Source organism: Mandrillus leucophaeus, unplaced genomic scaffold, assembly GCF_000951045.1.
Source record: "Mandrillus leucophaeus isolate KB7577 unplaced genomic scaffold, Mleu.le_1.0 Scaffold131, whole genome shotgun sequence".
In the NCBI taxonomy this organism is placed as follows: Eukaryota; Metazoa; Chordata; class Mammalia; order Primates; family Cercopithecidae; genus Mandrillus; species Mandrillus leucophaeus.
The window spans coordinates 2,245,855-2,265,142 of record NW_012101266.1 but is presented as its reverse complement, the minus strand read 5'-3'; the positions used below and the strand labels follow the sequence as shown (position 1 = coordinate 2,265,142).

At 35.2% G+C, this 19,288-nt stretch overlaps 1 protein-coding gene across 3 annotated transcripts in view; it reads left to right on the top strand.

The window, feature by feature from the left end:
• DMXL1 (Dmx-like 1) overlaps window positions 1–19,288 on the top strand; it is a 173,684-nt gene that overhangs the window by 113,263 nt on the left and 41,133 nt on the right. For all 3 annotated transcript variants that reach the window (XM_011972855.1, XM_011972853.1, XM_011972854.1), the window contains 5 exons: window positions 2,473–2,651; window positions 6,921–7,060; window positions 9,450–9,535; window positions 10,829–11,030; window positions 16,329–16,446. In XM_011972855.1, coding sequence (XP_011828245.1) covers window positions 2,473–2,651; window positions 6,921–7,060; window positions 9,450–9,535; window positions 10,829–11,030; window positions 16,329–16,446 — 725 coding nt within the window. The remainder of the gene's footprint in view (window positions 1–2,472; window positions 2,652–6,920; window positions 7,061–9,449; window positions 9,536–10,828; window positions 11,031–16,328; window positions 16,447–19,288) is intronic.

Below are 19,288 nucleotides of genomic sequence, written 5' to 3'. Positions count from 1 at the left end.
TCTGTGTTCAGGTTGCTCTTAATTTCTCCCTAATACTATTTTTTTCTTCTGTTACTAATAAAGTAGCTGTTTTCCCATAATAATAGAACAGTAGAGTTAGTTTTCACCCAAGGAGTGGCAAATGTTCTTGATATTTGATGATTAGCATTTTCAAAAACAACCAGTTGAACACTCCAGCAGCTATAGTTTGAATTGGTGCCCCTAAACTTCACAACCAATCTGACCTAACAGGATTCAAGCATAAAATTGCCTGAAGTCTTCCTACAATTGGAGGACAAAGAAGAGGGAGTAACTACCCTATTGACAAGTTACAGGTCATTTCTTGTTTGCTGGGTGACATCGCTAACGTCCTTTTAGTTAAAACATCTAAAGTAATACACGTTCATTACTGTAAAACTGCCAATTTTTTTTTTCCTTTGGTCCTGCTTCATGAAAAGGGTGGTGGTGGTGGTGGTGGTTGTTTGAGACAGAGTCTTGCTTTGTCGCCCAGGCATAATCTTGGCTCACTGCAACCTCCCCCTCCTAGGTTCAAGCAATACTCATGCCTCAGCCTCCTGTGTAGCTGGGATTACAGGCACATGCCACCATGCCTGGCTCATTTTTGTATTTTTAGTGAAGTCAGGGTTTCACCATGTTGGCCAGGCCGGTCTCGAACTCCTGACCTCAGGTTATCTGCCCACCTCTGCCTCCCAAAGTGCTGGAATTACAGGCATGAGCCACGGCACCCAGCCAAAAAGTGTTTTAATAAGTGGTTTTCTACTTCCTGGTGTTGAGTCTGTAAATTTTAAATGTTTGCTCCCAGTGTGGTTAATATTTTCATGTCACATGACTGGATTCACAACTTGTAGTTTCAAGTCTTTTCTGTCTTTAAAAACTCTCATGTTTTACCTTTAAAACTATTTTTATCTACCAATGGGTCAGTAAAAGAAAAAAAGGAAACTATTTTTATGACATAGCAATCTTGGCAAAAATCTATTAATTTAACATTGTACATTTTATTTTTTTCAGAGATTGTCTATACTCCTTGGTTCACATGCTTTTTAATAACATAAAATCAGCCAGGTGCAGTGGCACCAGCCTGTAGTCCCAGCCACTCAGGAGTCTGAGTTGTGGGTATCCCTTGAGTCCAGGGATTAAATCCAGCCTAGGCAACATAGGGAGACCTCCATCTCTTAAAAAAGACAAGATAGTAATGTTAAAGCCAAATTATAAATTGATAAATTTACTTTAAAACTTAGCATTAAGTTTTTGAAAGGTAAAAAAATACCTCTATAGTTCTCACTTTTCACTTGATGAGAAGTTGGTAAACTACTGTTTAAGTTTTAGAATGTGTGTTAATGTATGCAGCAGCAATACTGGAAACTTGATTGTTGGTTATCAAATGTTAGTAAGAACAAAGAAAAAAATTTACACATTTAATCTAACAGTTCCTTTTAAAATCATTTGAAAGATTAAGTAATAATCTTTTTATGCCACTTTTTAGTAGTCTCCTAGAATACTAATATTTTTTTCATCTTTCCCTTTTTCTGAAATAACCAAATTACTATATTAAACTCAGCTTGACTATAGCTTGTTATAATGCATGTGCATGCTGTGTCTGCAAGCTGAGACGCTCAAACAATAAAACCAAATTGTATTACAGCACAAGTATTTTCTTTCCTGTGGAAGGTAAGTAAAATCTCATTGGAACCATCAAAGGAGAATATTGGTGTGCCTTAATGTGGAATTGTTTGCCTGTGTATTAGATCATGCCTTTGCAAAATCCTTGATTATCTACTGGTGATTTGCATTTTGTAACTCAAGGTTGATTAAAGATTTGTGTAACTGTTTTAATGCTAGTGTCTTTAGTATTCTGAGGTAATATACTAAAAAAATACTGCCTAATTGTGGAGTGTTCACAAAATAAAACAACAAGATTGCATTATTTTCTTCTTTGTCATTCCATTGACTAGAAAATTCTATCTCTGAGCCATTTCCAAAAGTTTGAATTAGTTTAAGTAGTTATGGTGCCTGAATTTTGTTTATATTTTCTAATGAAAAATATAGTTTTAGATATAAGGCCACATGATTACCGAAGAATCTCAGAAGGGAGTTGTTGCTTTTAATTAACACTGACATCCCATGATAATCTTTAAAAAAAGCAAAGTAGAAGGATGTTGGAAATTTCCTATCGTGTTCATAGTTAAATTGTGGACTGATTTATGGGTGGATATTACATCCTTTTATCTTTCACATACAATAGATAAGTCAGCATTTAGAGAGAGAGAGACAAATTGAGGAAAAAGCAGAGGTTGCTAGACAAAAATGTTTGTCTTCTCTATTTATTTTCTTACCTGCTGTGTACTTTCATAATCTTAATCTTATTTTTTTGTGCGTGCTTATTTGTAATTAACCTTAGATCTTATATAAACACAGGTGAAATAAATGCAATGAAAATAGTACTTCAGTAACGTTTTATTTTCTTTTTATTAGTTTCTTCACTAGTTGAAGAAGGAGAAAAACAGAACAAACGTTTTAGATCATCAAAAATGTCTTGCAGAGAATCTGCCCCACTGACCCCTTCCTCAGCACCAGTAAGCCAGGAGTCACTGGCAGTTAAAGAGAAGTTCATCCCACCCGAGCTCAGCATCTGGGACTATTTCATAGCTAAGGTAATTAAAATGCTATCTAGATCAATATTTTCATAGTCAAATACAAATGAGAATATCAGAAATAAGTGTAATTTTTGGTGCTTCCAAATGTTTTCACACTTTGGTTTAGAAAATTTTCGTTAGTATCAGGCTACATTCCAAAAATGTATACCCTAGAATATTTTGACCATATTTCATAGAGTTTTTAAGGCAGTTTTTTGGTAAATTATGATGTTTGCATTTTAAACAACTTTTGCATTTTATTATATTTTTATGAGATAAAATAATTTGCTTAACACTCTCATGTTAATGTACTTGATGGTGATTAAGAAATCAAAGTGCTCTGGTCATCTATCATGCATATACATTTTTTTTTATACTACAGCAGTCTTTCATTATTCTGAAATGCATAAATTTCAATTACCAGTGTTTAGTTAAGTAACGTTATTCCCTCAACAACATGGTTCAAATTTGTTACCACAGTATATTAAATATGAGTAAACTTCCCTGCTTCATTCTAGAAATCACTATGTAAATATGCACTTTTTGATCAGCGACCAATCATATCAGTTCTTTTAAAGTCTTTCAGTGATTGATTATGTAGCACCTGTTACTCAGTTCATACACAGCAAAGCATGCAGTTGCTTTGTTTCTTCTCCTGTGATAAACCCATATGATAGAGTACAAAATTGGATTTAATCAGAAGAGGGAAGTGGCCAACTAAGATGAAAGTGCATCCATAAAAAAAGTGATAGTACTGAGAGTGATATTCAAGTTGAACATAAGTGAAGTTAGAGAACAAATAGCCAACTGTGGGTATGTTGACAATGCTGCCATTTGAAAGACTCTAGATGTACAGCCAGAGGAATTTAGTGAAGGTGAACTTATAAATGTAGAAAGTAGTTGTGATAAAATGATGAAGATGTTCAGAGATAGTGACCTTGCCAAAAAACTTTACATTGAAGGGATTCACAGCATTGAAAATGCAAAGAACAGTATGTTGGAAGCTGATAAAATCTTAGAAGTGTGACAGTTTGTTTAAGGCACAGAAGAAATGCTTGCTTCATATCCTAAGTTACAGAGATAAAAGGCAATCGCTACTCAAACTACTCTTGATAAGTTTTTTACAAAGAAATAAAACATGTTATTTCTTTGTATTCCTAATATTTTAATTACAGTATGTTAAAATTAGTTTATTTTAAAAATTTTTTTCTATTCATTTATAGCTGATGGTAAGAGTTTTTAGTGTTTTGACAAATGTTTTTAAAGGTCACAAAACATTTGTAATTTTTCCCATTGATTATTATTGCTCTGTATAGTTTCTGCATGCATGGTCATTTTTATAGTCATGCAATACTGTGCGAAACAAAGACTGCCTATATAAGTATCTTTCACTTTTTGTGTCATCAGCCACATCCCTCACATTCTCAATTTCCAGACATTCTCCTGCACAAATTGACATCTAACTCTAACTGTTCTCTGGTGACAAAAGTCTTCCAGGCCTACTAAGCTATGGCTTTTATTTTTCTCATATCCTACATGCTTAAGGGTAATGAAGGGAGTTTGTGTCTCCTTGTTCCTCACTGCCCTTTTTTGAGTGATTTATTTATTCATATATTCAACAAATATTTATTAAGCACTTCATTTATCTAGGAATATCTTTATTTCACTTCTATATTTTGAAGGAGAGTTTTTGCTGGATATAGGATTGTTGGTTAGCAAGGCCTTCTTTAGCTGTCTTGTTTCTGAATCTTTTTGTTAAATGTCTAGGGTCTGCCCTTACACCCAGTCAATATCACAACTTCAAAGTAGTTGAGATGTTACCTTCCCTAATTGTTTGCTCCTGAGATCTCTGTTACTTTTGATAATGCCTATGGGCCTAGAATTTTAAAGACAACCCTTCTGGCAGGGCATCAGAACTCTAGTCTTCACAGCCTGCCCTGCTGACGCTGGTGGAACACCTACACCACAGAGATTGGGGTAGAATGGGAACAGCTCCTAACCAAGTTCTCACTGTTTTACCCAGATCAAATCCCATAGATTTTTTTAAATAAATACTTCTCTATGTGTTATATGCATGGGTCAACCATTGGTTGTTTTCTACAACTTTGTTCAATTTTATTGTTGCTTTTTGGAGAAAGGACTTACCAAGCTGTTTACTCAGCTGTTCCAGAAGTTCCACTCTCCCTGCTATGTTTCTTTGTTGGTCTTCCAGGGTTTTACAACCTTTTTTTCAAACTTCCCACATCTCCCTTTCCATCCTATCCTCACTCTTAATTGATGACCTCACCTTGTAAGTCTCTGAGAAAGATAGAATCAGACAAAACTTTTTCATCATCCCAATTTAAAGTTACAGATCAATTACATTTGTTCCTGGCTTATTCCCTCCTGTTATAGTGGAGGAAAAGTCCTTCTATCAAAGACCATTTTCTCGAGTTCTACTCTGAATCGCATTCTTTCTTTTCTTCTCTACTCTCCCCTGTGTTTTCAGTTCTCTTCCTCTCTGTCGAATCCTTCACATCAAGACGAAAATGTGCTTTAGTATCTCCCATCCCAAACCCCTGCTTTGACCCTGAAATATTTTCCAGCTGCTATCCCATTTTTCCCACTCACATTCAGCTTTTCAAAACTATAGACACATGTGCTTTCTACTGCCTTGTTTCCCTTTCATACTTACTTAGCATATAACTTTCTGACCCAGTTACACCCTTTAAAACTGCTCTTGTTGAGATTCAGGTGATATCCATGTCAAGTATAGTGGAAACTTTTTAATTATTTTCTTAATCTGTCTTCTTAGCATCATTCAACATTCTTCACTACTCCTGCCTTGAAATGCTTTTCTCTCCTTTTCTCGTGATGTGAGTTTCTTGTAGCTTTTTTTCTTAAACTTCCTATTTATTCCTTCATAATCTTCTTTCTTCATCCTTCCTCTTCTATTTGACCCATGAATGTTGGTCTTCTTCGTCATTTGTACATTTTATATCGGTTTTCCCCAAAACCTTCCCTCTCATACCCAGTCTTTCCATTTTATGAAATTATATATTCATCCTTATAGTTGCTCAAGCCAAAAACCTGGGAATCATTTGTTTTTCCCCCACCTTCTCTTGCTCTCCAAATCTATCAGCAGATCTGTCGGTGCTTTCTCCAAAATATGTCTTGAATCTACTATTTCTCTCCAGCTTCATTACTAACCACCTATATCCAAGCTGCCAACTCCTGTTTTAGTTACTGATGTCTCCATTTCTACTCTTGCCATTTAGCTTTTCTCTCATAAGAGAGTGATCGTAATGATATACTTAGCATACAAATCTCAGAAGCTGTCTTCTACCTACAACTTATTGATGGCATTCCCTTACATTCCTTTACCATGGCCTGCGAGACCCCATCTGAGCTGTCATTTGCTATTCTCTCCAATCTTTCTCCCAACATTTATCTTTCTGCTTAGCAGACTCAATCAAACTATTTTCAAACCAAACTCTTTCCCAAACTCTTTCTGCATTCTTTTTCCACTGTCTAAAATGCTTTTCTTCCCTCTTGTTGTATGGTTTATTCCTTCTTGTCCTTTAGTTCTCATACTTTTCTTTTTTTCTTTTTTTTTTTTTTTTTGAGACAAAGTTTGGCTCTGTTGCCCAGGCTGGAGTGCAGTGGTGCGATCTCGGCTCACTGCAACCTCCCCCTCCTGGTTCACACCATTCTCCTGCCTCAGCCTCTCAAGTAGCTGGGACTACAAGTGCCCACCACCACGCCCAGCTAATTTTTTGTATTTTTAGTAGAAACGGGGTTTCACTGTGTTCACCAGGATGGTCTCGATCTCCTGAACTTGTGATCCGCCCGCCTCGGCCTCCCAAAGTGGTGGGATTATAGGCGTGAGCCACCGCGCCCGGCGTCTCGTACTTTTCAAAGAGGTCTATCTCAATTCTCCTTATTCTCCATTTCTTTTCTTTGTAGCACGTAATACAAGTTGTATTTAGTTTTCTGTTATTTGCCTATTTTTTCCACTAACGTGTAAAATGTAAATGAGGGTGGTGATTGTATCTGTCTTAAAAATTCTTAAATCAGGTAGAATTCTTGCCGCACAGTGAATACTTAATAAATTTTTGTTGAATGGATGAAAAAATAATGGAATTGTTATCAAGTGATGTCAAAGGCATAGGATGGTAAGATAATAGTTACTTACCTCTCTTATAGTGAAGTATCTGCAAATGAGATGAATTATTACTGTTAGACTATATGTTTGAATGTATTAAATTAGATATTTGGCTGATAAATTTCATGATTCCTTTATTTTAGCCTTTTCTACCCCCTTCTCAAAGTAGAGCTGAATATGATTCAGAGGAGAGTCTGGGAAGTGATGATGATGATGATGATGATGATGATGTTTTAGCATCAGATTTCCATCTCCAGGAGCATTCTAATTCAAATTCATATAGGTATGGAATATTTTATTTTAAATTTCTTTTTAAAAATCATGGTTTATATAAATAATATTTTTGAAAAAATACGTGTGAAATTAATAGCTTGTTGACTTTATAACACATTATAACCCATATTTCTTTAGTTGAAATTGTTAAATTCCTTTCCTTAACAATAATTTCTATGTTGACTTTATAACACATTATAACTCAAATTTCTTTAGTTGAAATTGTTAAATTCCTTTCCTTAACAATAATTTCTCACATACCTTTCTTTGTCCATTAATGGACTATCCGTAATTTGCATCATTCCTCACAAATCTTGCTCCAAGATTATACCTTGCATTTTGGGCTCTAACATAAACAAGTTCTACTGTTTTAGTCTAGAAAATATAAAGTATTTTCAGTAGAACACTAGTACTATAAGATATCAATAGGCACTGTCTTCAAAAAGTACTCTGTATACCATATAAATGTTCTAAATGCTCACCTCTGGCTCCAGTACTGCGTTATTCTTACATTCATGAATGATGGAATATTAACTTGTCTCTGTTGATACGTTTACATCCAAAACATATATATGTTTTACTAAAACATGGTATGTTAATGGCGTGATAAAAAAATGTAAATTTTCCAAACGAGATAAATGTATGAGGACATTGAAGTCATTCTTTATTTAAAAGTTACTATGAGATTATTTACTTCCTGGTTTATTGAGAGTTTTTTCCCCCTGCTGAATGAATTTTACTTTTTCAGTATATAAATCATTTAAAAGTCAAACTGCACAACTCAACAACAAAAAGACAAATAATTTAAAAAATAAAGGGCTGGGCATGATGGCCTATACCTGTAATCCCAGCACTTTGGGAGGCCAAGGTGGTCAGATCACTTGAACCCAGGAGTTCAAGATCAGCCCAGACAACATGGCAAAACCCCATCTATATTTCTAAAAAAAAAAAATGTTAATGAACAAAGGACTTGAATAGACATTTCTCCAAAGATGATATGAAAATGGCCAATAAGAATATGAAAAGATGTTCAATATCATTAATCATTAGAGAAAGGCAGATCAGTTTCCCAATGAGGCAACATCTCATATGCATTAGGGTGGCTACAAAAAAAAAAACAACATAACAGTGCTGGCAAGGAGGAGGAGAAATTGGAATCTTTGTGCACTTTTGGTGAGAATGTAAAATGGTGCAGCAACTGTGAAAAACAGTATATTGGTTCCTTAAAAAATTAAAAATAGAAATTAACATATGATCCAGCCTTTCCACTATGGATATATACCTGAAAATATTGAAAACAGGGACTGAAACAGATATTTGTACTTCCCATGTTCTTAGCAGCACTAGTTACAGTAACCGAGGGGAAGAAACAATCAAGTGTGTTTTAACAGATGAATTACTAAACAAAATGTGCTATGTATGTTCAATGGAGTATTATTCAGCCCTAATTAGGAAGGAAATTCTGACACATGCTACAACATGGATATAATGCTAAGTGACATAAATCAGTCACAGAAAGGGTTATAGTATGTGATTTCACTTATATGAGGTACCTAGAATCGTGAAATACATAAAGACTAAAAATAAAATAGTGGTTTTCAAGGGCTGGCGGTGGGGGGAGAATGGGGAATGAATTTAGAGTTTCAGTTTTGCAAGATAAAAAGAATTCTGGAGTTGGATGGTGATGGTGGTTGCACAGCATTATGAATGTACTTAATGCCCCTGAACTATAAACTTAAAAATGGCCAAAATGGTAAATTTTATGTTTTTGTACTACTGTTAAAAAATAACTAAAAATTCAGTCCTTTAAGAAATAAATATGTTCCGCTTGAAATAAAAGAGAAGCTGACTTTTTTTTAAATCAAACTATATAAAAATGTGAAATCACAAGTTTTACTTAAGCTTCTATTTACTCTATCCAATTTCTTCTGCACATCCTCTACAGCAAATCACTTTTATTAGCTTCTGGTTTATCCTTCTGTTTGCAAATAAGCAAAAGCATCTGTCCAAACTTATTCCCCCAGATTTTTTGCAGAGGGTAGCATACTACATATAGTGTTCTGCTACCTGCTTTTTATTTATTACTACATATGAAAACTTACTCCATATTAACATTTAGAGATCCTTCTTCATTACTCCTTATGGTTACCCTAATATTCCTTAGGTCAAAAATAGTTATTCAACGAGTACTCTCGTCGTGGACAATTTTGGTTATTTTTGCACTTCTGCTATTGTAGATAATGCTGAAACGACTAACTGGATGTGTATATTATTTTGTTTTCATAGAGGGGTATATTCAGGTTGATTCCTAATAGTGGAATTTGTTGAATCAAAGGGTAGTATACTTTTCTAAATCCCTATAGAAATTGTTAACAGATCTATTGTTGCTTTATTTTTAGTTGGTCCTTGATGCGGTTGGCAATGGTGCAATTGGTGCTCAACAATTTGAAGACTTTTTATCCCTTTGCAGGTCATGATCTTGCAGGTAATAAATAGCTCCACTTGAACTCATGGTACTATTGCTTTTGACTTACTACCTGTTTTTTTTTGTTTTTTTTTTTTGTTTTTTTCTGGAGTGGGGGAAAAGTTTAGTGACATCCTGTTATAGAAGTTAGATTTCTTTTAACTAAACCATCCGTCTGTAAATGTATCTGTCATACTGTTAGGTGCTTGAGGAGGGCAACATCCAAGAAATCAAGGGCACTGAACGTGATATGATTGACTATATTGAGACTCTATACTCTAGCCAAGTGTTAAGGGATTTTACAATGGAGAGAAAACTAAGCAAATGCAAAAGCTAGCAATTATTAACTTCAAAGGAGGAAAAGATTGTACAGGAAAGAAAGGGGCATGATAACATTCTAAGTGATTCTGCTATGAACTGTAGTTCTGTATATATGATACAGTAAACACAAAAATACCAATTTAACGAAATATTTTTATGAGACTCTATCATAATGATGACAGAGGAGTTTATTCTCATTATGCCATAGTAGTAAATCAGTAGATCATTTCTGAAATTGAAAAATTAAGTATTAAGCATGTTATTTAGATATAGAGAGGTAAGTAGTAGGAATAACTAAAAGTTGAAAGTGAGATCAGGACTCCAGAGTATGGATGGGCAGAATTGCAAAGTGCTGAGTTCCATGGCAAGTATTATTTAATTTTAACTTTATGTTTTGTTTTCATTTTCTATAGCTCTTAAAGAGTTATATGCCATACAGAAATTAGTCCGATACAAATTAAAGCAGGGGTGTCCAATCTTTTGGCTTCCCTGGGCCACACAGGAAGAATAATTGCCTTGGGCCACACATGAAATACATTCATACTAACAACAGATGATGAGCTTAAAAGAAAAATCACAAAAAATTTCATAATGTTTTAAGAAAGTTTACGAATTTGTGTTGGGCTTCATTCAAAGCTGTCTGGGCCGTATGCAGCCTGTGGGCCATGGGTTGGACAAGTTTGATTTAAAGCAATTAATTTTCCCCACATACATATTTTCAAAATCTTCAGATACATTTTTCTTGTAATATTGAAGTCAGAAGCAGTAATGTTGAAATACTTACACAGATTTATGGCATACCTTTTGTAATCCTCTGGGTTTCTTTGCCCATCTCACCTTGCACATCTTCCCTGCCAAAGTGTATGTTAATATTTAATCTCAGTCTTTTTTTTTTCCTGCATCCGCTCTCCCTGCTCTCATTTCAGTCTTCCTTAAAATTGAATATGGCATTTTACTGCATAAGATTAATATGAGTCAGTGTTCCCATTTTAGAACTTCCAGTTAGTTCACCTCTTTGTCATGCGGTTCTAAAAACTCTTCAATGTTGGGAACAAGTTCTTCTCCGACGACTTGAAATTCATGGTGGGCCACCTCAAAATTATATCGCAAGTCATACCTCTGAAGAGAGTTTGTCTGCAGGTCCTGCAATTCTTCGCCACAAAGCTTTACTGGAACCTACGAACACTCCTTTCAAGTAGGTTTTCTTATGAATATTGTTTGGGTTTTTTTGTTTGTTTTTTGAGATGGCATCTCACTCTGTCATCCAGGCGGGAGTGCAATGGCACAATCTCAGCTCACTGCAGCCTCTGCCTCCTGGGTTCAAGCGATTATCCTGCCTCAGTCTCCTGAGTAGCTGAAATTATAGGAGCCCGCCACCATGCCTGGTTAATTTTTGTATTTTTAGTAGAAATGGGGTTTCACCATGTTGGCCAGGCTTGTCTCAAACTCCTGACCTCAGGTAATGTACCCGCCTCGGCCTCCCCAAGTGCTGGGATTACAGGTGTGAGCCACCACTCCCACCCTGAATACTGTTTTTAAGATAGGAGTTTTACTTTTTGGGCTGCACATTCTTGTCATAACTACTCAACCCTGCGAATGTAGAGTGAAAGCAACCATAGACAACATGTACACAAATATATTCAGTTGTTGTCCAATAAACTTTATTTCTTAAAATGGTAGGTAGACTAGATTTGGACTGTGAGCCATAGTTTATTGATGCCTGCTCTAGAGCAGTGCTGTTCAAAATAACTGGTTACAGAAGTGTTAAAAGTTTATAGCACTAAGCAACAGTCAACAGATGCAGCACAATTCCTGTCAAATTACCAACATCATTCTTAACAGAATTAGGAAAAAACTATTCTAAATTTCACATGGAACCAATAGAGAGCTGGACTAGCCAAAGCAATCCTAAGCAAAAAGAACAAGGCATCACATTACCTGACTTCAAACTATACTACAAAGCAACAGTAACCAAAACAGCATGGTACTGGTACAAAAATAGACAAATAGACCAGTGGAACAAAATAGAGAACCCAGAAATAAACTCATGAGAATTTGTTCTACAGATTATTTCATCACTCAGGTAGTACTAAGCCCAGTACCCAGTAGTTACTTTTCCTTTTTTGGAGACAAAGTCTTGCTCTGTTAACCAGGCTGGAGTGCAGTGGCATGATAACAGTTCACTGCAGCCTTCACCTCCTGGGCACAAACAATCCACCTGTGTCGGCCTCCTGAGTAGCTGGGATCACAGGCATGCAACACCATGCCCAACTAATTTTTTGTAATTTTTGTGGAGACGGGGTTTCACCTTGTTACTCAGACTGGTCTCGAACTCCTGTGCTCAAGCAGCCCATCTGCCACAGCCTCCCAGAGTGCTGGGATTTCAGCTGTGAGCCACCATGCCTGGCCCCCAATAGTTATTTTTTCTGATCCTCTTTCTCCTCCCCCCTCCCCCCTCAAGTAGACCCCACTGTCTGTTGTTCCCTTCTTTGTGTTCATGAGTTCTCAACATTTAGCTCCCACTTTTAAGTGAGAACATACAGTATTTGGGTTTCTGTTCTTGTGCTAGTTTGCTAAGGATAGTAACCTCCAGCTCCATCCATGTTCTTGCAAAAGACATTATCTCATTCTTTTTTATGGCTGCATAGTATTTCTTGTATCTGTACCACATTTCCTTAACCAGTCTGTCACCGATGAGCATTTAGGTTCGTTCCATGTCTTTGCTATTGTGAATAGTGCTGCAGCAAACACTTGTGTGCATGTGTCTTTTATGGTAGAATCATTTATATTACCCTAGGTATATACCCAGTAATGGGATTGCTGGGTCAAATGATAGTTGCATTTTTAGCTCTTTGAGGAATCGCCATACTGCTTTCCACAGTGGTTGAAGTAATTTACACTCCCACTGACCGTGCATAAGTGTTCCCTTTTCTCTGCAACCTTCCCAGCATCTGTTATTTTTTATAAATAATCTGTTATTTTTTAATGATAGCCATTCTGACTGGTGTGAGATGGTATCTCATTGTGCTTTTGATTTGCTTTCTCAAATAATCAGTGATATTGAGCTTTTTTCTTATGCTCATTGGCATGTACGTCTTCTTTTGCAAAGTGTCTGTTCATGTCCTTTGCCCATTTTTTAATGGTGGTGTTTGTTTTTCTTTTGTAAGTCAGTTGAAGTTCGTTATAGATGCTGGATGTTAGACCTTTGTCAGGTACATAGTTTGAAAATATTTTCTCCCATTTAGGTTGTCTGTTTACTCTGTCGATAGTTTGTTGTGCAGAAGCTCTTAAGTTTAATTAGATCCTATTTGTCAATTTTTGCTTTTGTTGCAATTCCTTTTGGGGTCCTTGTCATAAAATCTTTGCCTGTTCCTATGTCCAGGGTGGTATTGCCTAGGTTGTCTGCCAAAACTTTTATAGCTTTTGGTTTAACATGTAAGTCTTTAATCCCTTTTGAGTTGATTTTTGTGTATGTTGCAAGGAAGGGGTTAGTTTCAATCTTCTGCATTTGGCTAGCCGGTTATCCCAGCACCGTTTATAGAAGAGGCAGTCTTTTCTTAATTGCTTGTTTTTGTCAGCTTTGTTGAAGATCAGATGGCCAGAGGCGTGTCACTTTATTTCCCAGTTCTCTATTCTGTTCCAGTGGTCAATGTGCCTGTTTTTGTACCAATACTTTTCCATGTGGTTACTGTATTTTTGTAGTATACTTCAAAATCAGGTAATGTGATTCCAGTTTTGTTCCTTTTGCTTAGGATTGCCTTGCTATTTAGGCTCTTTTTTTTTTTGTTTTGTTTCATACTAATTTTAAAATAGGTTTCTCTAGTTCTGTGAAGAATGTTGTTGGTGGTTTGTTAGGAATAGCATTGAATCTGTAAATTGCTTTGGGCAGTATATCCACTTTAATGATACTGATTCTTCTTCTCCATGAACATGGGGTGTTTCTTCCATTTGTTTGTGTCTTATGTGATTTCTTTGAGCAGTGTTTTGTAATTCTCATTGTAGAGATCTTTCACCTCCTGGTTAGCTGTATTTCTAGGTATTTTATTATTTTTGTGGCAGTTATGAATGGGGCTGCCTTCCTGATTTGGCTCTCATCTTAGCTGTTGTGTATAGGAATGCTGGTGATTTCTTGTGCACTGATTTTTGTATTCTGAAACTTTGCTAAGTTGTTTATCAGATCTAGGAGTTTTTGGGCTGAGACATAGTGTTTTCTAGATATAGAATCATGTCATCTACAAACAGGCATAGTTTTACTTCCTGTCTTCCTATATGGATGCCTTTTATTTCTTTCTCTTTCCTGATTGCTCTGGTCAGGACTTTGGATACTAGGTTGAATGGGAGTGGTGAGAGAGAGCATCCTTGTCTTGTGTTTATTTTCAAGGAGAATGCTTCCTGCTTTTGCCCATTCAGTATGATGTTGGCTGTGGGTTTGTCATAGATGGCTCTTACTATTTTGAAGTATGTTCTTTCAATACCTAGTTTACTGGGAGTTTTTACATGGATTGATGTTGAATTTTATCAGAAGCCTTTTCCGATATAATTATGTGGTTTTTGTCTTTAGTTCTGTTTGTGTGATTCATCACGTTTATTGATTTGCATATGTTGAACCAAACTTGCATCCTGGGAATTAAGCCTGCTTGATCATGGTGAATTAGCTTTTTGATGTGCTGCTGGGTTTGGTTTGCGAGTATTTTGTTGAATATATTTGTGTTGACATTCATCAAGGATATTGGTTTGAAGTTTTCTTTTTTTGTTATGTCTCTGAAGGTTTTGGTATCAGGATAATGTTGACTTCATAGAATTAGGTGTGGAGGAGTTTCACCTCCTCAATTTTTGGAGTAGTTTTAGTAGGAATGGTATCAGCTTTTCTTTGTACATTCGGTAGAATTTGGCTGTGAATCCATCTGGTTCTGTGCTTTTTTTGGTTGGTATGCTATTCATTACTGATTGAATTTCAGAGCTCATTATTAGCTTTGTCAGGGAATCGTTTCTTCCAGGTTCAGTCTTGGGAGGGTGTGTGTGTCCAGGAATTTATCCATCTCTTGTAGGTTTTGTAGTCTGTGTGCATAGAGGTGCCCATAGTAGTTTCTAATGGTTATTTTTATTTCTTTGGGGTCAGTGGTAACATCCCCTTGGTCATTTCTAATTGTGTTTATTTGGATCTTCTCTCTTTTCTTCTTTATTAGTCTAGCTAGCAGTCTCTCTGTCTTACTAATTTTTTCAAAAGACCAACTCCTGGATTTGTTGATCTTTTGAGTGGTTTTGTGTGTCTCAATTTCTTTCAGTTCAGCTCTGATTTTTGTTATTTTTTATCTTCTACTAGCTTTGGGGTTTATTTGTTCTTGCTTCTCTGATATTTTCCATTATGATGTTAGGTTGTTAATTTGAGATCTTTCTAACTTTTTGGTGTGGACATTTAATGCTATGAATTTCCTCTTAATGCTGCCTTAGCTATGTCCCAGAGATTTTGGTAAAGCATACCTACTTTTGTTAGATCCTATGGCCCTAGGCTAGGGATCAACAAACTATGGCCATCCCCACAGGTGAAATCCAGACCTCTCCATGCTTCTTTAAATAAAATTTTATTGAATTATAGCCATAAATGCTCTCAATTTTGCATATTGCCAGTGGTTGCTTTCCCACTGGAAGTCGACAGTCCCTAATTCAGTTCTGAAATGTTCCAAAATTCAAAATTTTTTGAGTACCAACGTGATGCTATAAGTAGAAAATGCCACATGTAAGTATTTAACACAAACTTTGTTTCATGCATACAATTATTAAAAATATAATTTCTCACCTTCACTGCCTGTAATCCCAGCACTTTGGAAGGCCGAAGTGGGTGGATCACCTGAGGTCAGAAGTTCAAGACCAACCTGCCAACATGGTGAAACCCTATCTCTACTAAAAATACAAAAATTAGCTGGGCGTGGTGGCAGGTGCCTGTAATCCCAGCTACTCAGGAGGCTGAAGCAGGAGAATCACTTGAACCTGGGAGGTGGAGGTTGCAGTGAGCCAAGATCGCCTTGTTGCACTGCAGTCTGGGCCAAAGACTGAGATTCCATCTAAAAAAAAAAATATACACACACACACACACACACACACACACGTGTGTATGTATGTATATATATAATTTCTTACCTTCAGATTATGCATGTAAGATGTATATGAAACATAAATGAATTTTTAATTTAGACATATATATTCAAATATTTCTAAATCTGAAAATAGATGAAATTCAAAATACTTCTGGTCGCAAGCATTTTAGATAAGAGATACTTTACCTGTACAGTATCAGACTTGAGTAGTTGTGGCAGAGACCATATGGTCCACAAAGTCTTTAAGGGAAAGGTTGGTGATATGATCTGCCTCCAATCATATAGTCTGATTGCAGTTAACTTATTATAATAAACATTTATATGGCACCAAGGAATTGTTGTCAAGTTAATCAGAAATTTCTGAGGTTTATAATTAAATTTGCTGTCTCTCTCTGTAGATCCAAACACCATCTGGCACTGTCTGTGAAGAGGCTTTGGCAGTATTTGGTGAAGCAGGAAGAAATTCAGGAAACCTTTATCAAAAATATATTCACAAAGAAACGGTGTCTAAATGAGGTCTGTATAAGTTAAAACCTGTTTACTATTTTATTATTGAAGTCTTTTATATTATTATGTAACCATTAAAATGAGATGTATTTTACAGATTTTATAGGATAAACATAGGCAATTAATGCTTAGAAAAGTGTAATTTAGAAAGGGGCAGTATTTTCATAAATCAATTTAATTTAATTCAAATTAAAATGGGACTTTTTTCCTTGAAAAAAATGTTCAAGATTCCGCATCTTGTTTCTTGTATTTTGAATTGTCATGATCATCAATTTAAGAGACAAGATAGAAATTTTCTATGATTTTTCATGTGGCAATTAAAAGAAGTCTATCTTAGAAGTTTAATTGTAACTGGGTTTATATACTGAAAAATTTTTATTTTATGTATGTATTTTTTTTGAGACGAGGTCTCTGTCACTCAGGTTGGAGTCCAGTGGCACCATTTCAGCTCACTGCAACCTCTCCCTCCCAGGCTCAAGCAATCCTCCCACCTCAGCCTCCCAAGTAGCTGGGACCACAGATGCATGCCACTATGCCCAGCTGATTTTTTGTATTTTTGGTAGAGACAGGGTTTCACCATATTGCCCAGGGTGGTCTTGAATTCCTGAGCTCCGGCAATCTACCTGCCTTGGCCTCCCAAAGTGCTGAGATTACAGGCTTGAGCCACTGCACCCAGCCAACTTTTTAAATATGTACATTTTCTTTTCTGTGGATTATGCTTAAATTAATGAAATTTTACAAACCCAAATTAACCTATACTGTAACTGGTTGCTTATACCTTGATATTATCATAATGGTTTTTTTTTTTTTTTTTTTTTTTTGTCATTTAGTTTAATGCTAGTAGTAAGTACCAGTTTCATGATATGGGGAACTTGCTTCTTTCATCTGAGAAGTTTTGTTACTAAAAAGTTCAGGTGAACTAAACAGTAGACATAGTGATGTCGTCAATTATTTTTGTCTCCTGGACTGATAACAAAGAGTTCAGAACTGATATTTGGTATGTGAACCACATTTTGCGTAGCACTGAACTAGTCTGAAAGCAAGCTTTGTACAGTTTTTGAAGTTGGAGGAAACACTGAAGATACTTCAGTTGAAGAAATAAATTGAATGGTTTCACAATAGACAAGCAAAAAGCAAGATGACATCTAACCTTTCTGCCTTAAAGGAAAATTACATATGTATCTCATTGTCTCTCAGTTTAAGCACCAATTTTAAGTGGAAACTGTATATGCTATTATTTACTATTTGCCTCATTTTGTAAATGTATTCAAATCAACCAAGTCGGGAAATAGTGTGTAGTATTCTTGCTGACTTAGAAGAATTTTGACCTGAAAACCTTTGTATAATATTGAAATTTAGACAAACGTGAATGTATTTCATTTGTTTATTTGATCTTTTTTTTTAAAAAAATTGATATATTTGACTAATCTTACAAAAATCTTATTTTTCTACTGCTGATATGTTTGGGTATTTGGGAAATGAAGTAGTTCTGAAAACAATACAAAGAAACTATTGAACCATTATATTGTCTAGTTGATCCAGGAATAGAATCATTAAGGAAATAGAGTAGTATAATCAAGCCAGAATACATAAACTTAGCAAATAATAAATATAACTACACATTTTAAAATTTCTGTTATTCTTTGGAGTTTCATGATATCTCAAGAAATTTTTTAAATTATTTTTATTGTAATTATTTTAATCAGAAGCATGAACATGAATGTTAGACTGACAGTTTTGTGACTATCATTAAGCTAAATGTTTTCTTTGAATTTTTTTTTTTTAATTCAAAATGACTATAATAGCCCTTACTTTGCAGTGTTTTGATAAATTTATTTAAACCTTGACACAATTAATTATAGTTATTAAAAGTTTGTTGTTATTGCTTTGTTGTTTTATTCTTGATAGTGATACTCTTAAAAATAGTGTCTTTTTGATAACGAATATGAAAAGAAAAATGTTGTATAGTAAAGCATAGATTTGAATGGAATTAAATAGAATCTTTATAGAGTTTGTGTAAAATTAATCTTTACTGGAAAGTTTACTAGTCTATTTTTAGTATTAACAAAATCACCTTCCATCTCTTATTTTTCTAAAATGATGATTATACTGAAATATTTTAATTGAAGTCACGTGATTTTCCAGGTGATTAAGAGATACATATATGACAGGCCCTGTATTTTGGATAGCAGGTGATGGGAGAGTATTCTGAGAACTGCTCTTTATTTATTTATGTGTTTGAAAATGAAATTTTATTTACAGTTTCTTCATCTGACCCTAAAATCCTGGTTTTCACAGATCTTTTCTTTTCCTGTATAGTAAGGTTTACTGGTACATGTGTTTTAAAATAGAATGTCTTCTCTCTTTGTATTTAAATAGAAAGTACAGACAACTGCAATTAGATTAAGTCATTCTTAATAAAAACTTGGGACTTGACAGCTCCCATCATTGTTCCCAATTCCTTTTTCTGTTTTTTTGTTTTGTTTTGTTGAACTTTCTGAGAAGAACTAGAAGTCTTGGAACAACTCTTTCTTTAACAAGTACTGCTATTCCCTTTTAAGAAGTATATGTGCTTCCAAGCAATTTATTGACTGTTTCTGGCTTCATCAGTGGAAGAGAATTATAAAAATGTAGAAAATGAAATTTTCTAATCAAGAGATTTTCCTGAAGGTTCAGATGTGGAGATAAGACATAGCAGTGAGTAAGAGAATAATTCGACTTTGTTGATAGTGCTCTGACACCAGTAGCTCTGATTATTTTAATATAAAGTACTTTGGTTTCAATCATGCTTTAATGTCAGCATTTCGAAATTGAGTAAAAACTTCTTAGGGATAGAATAAAAATTATAGTG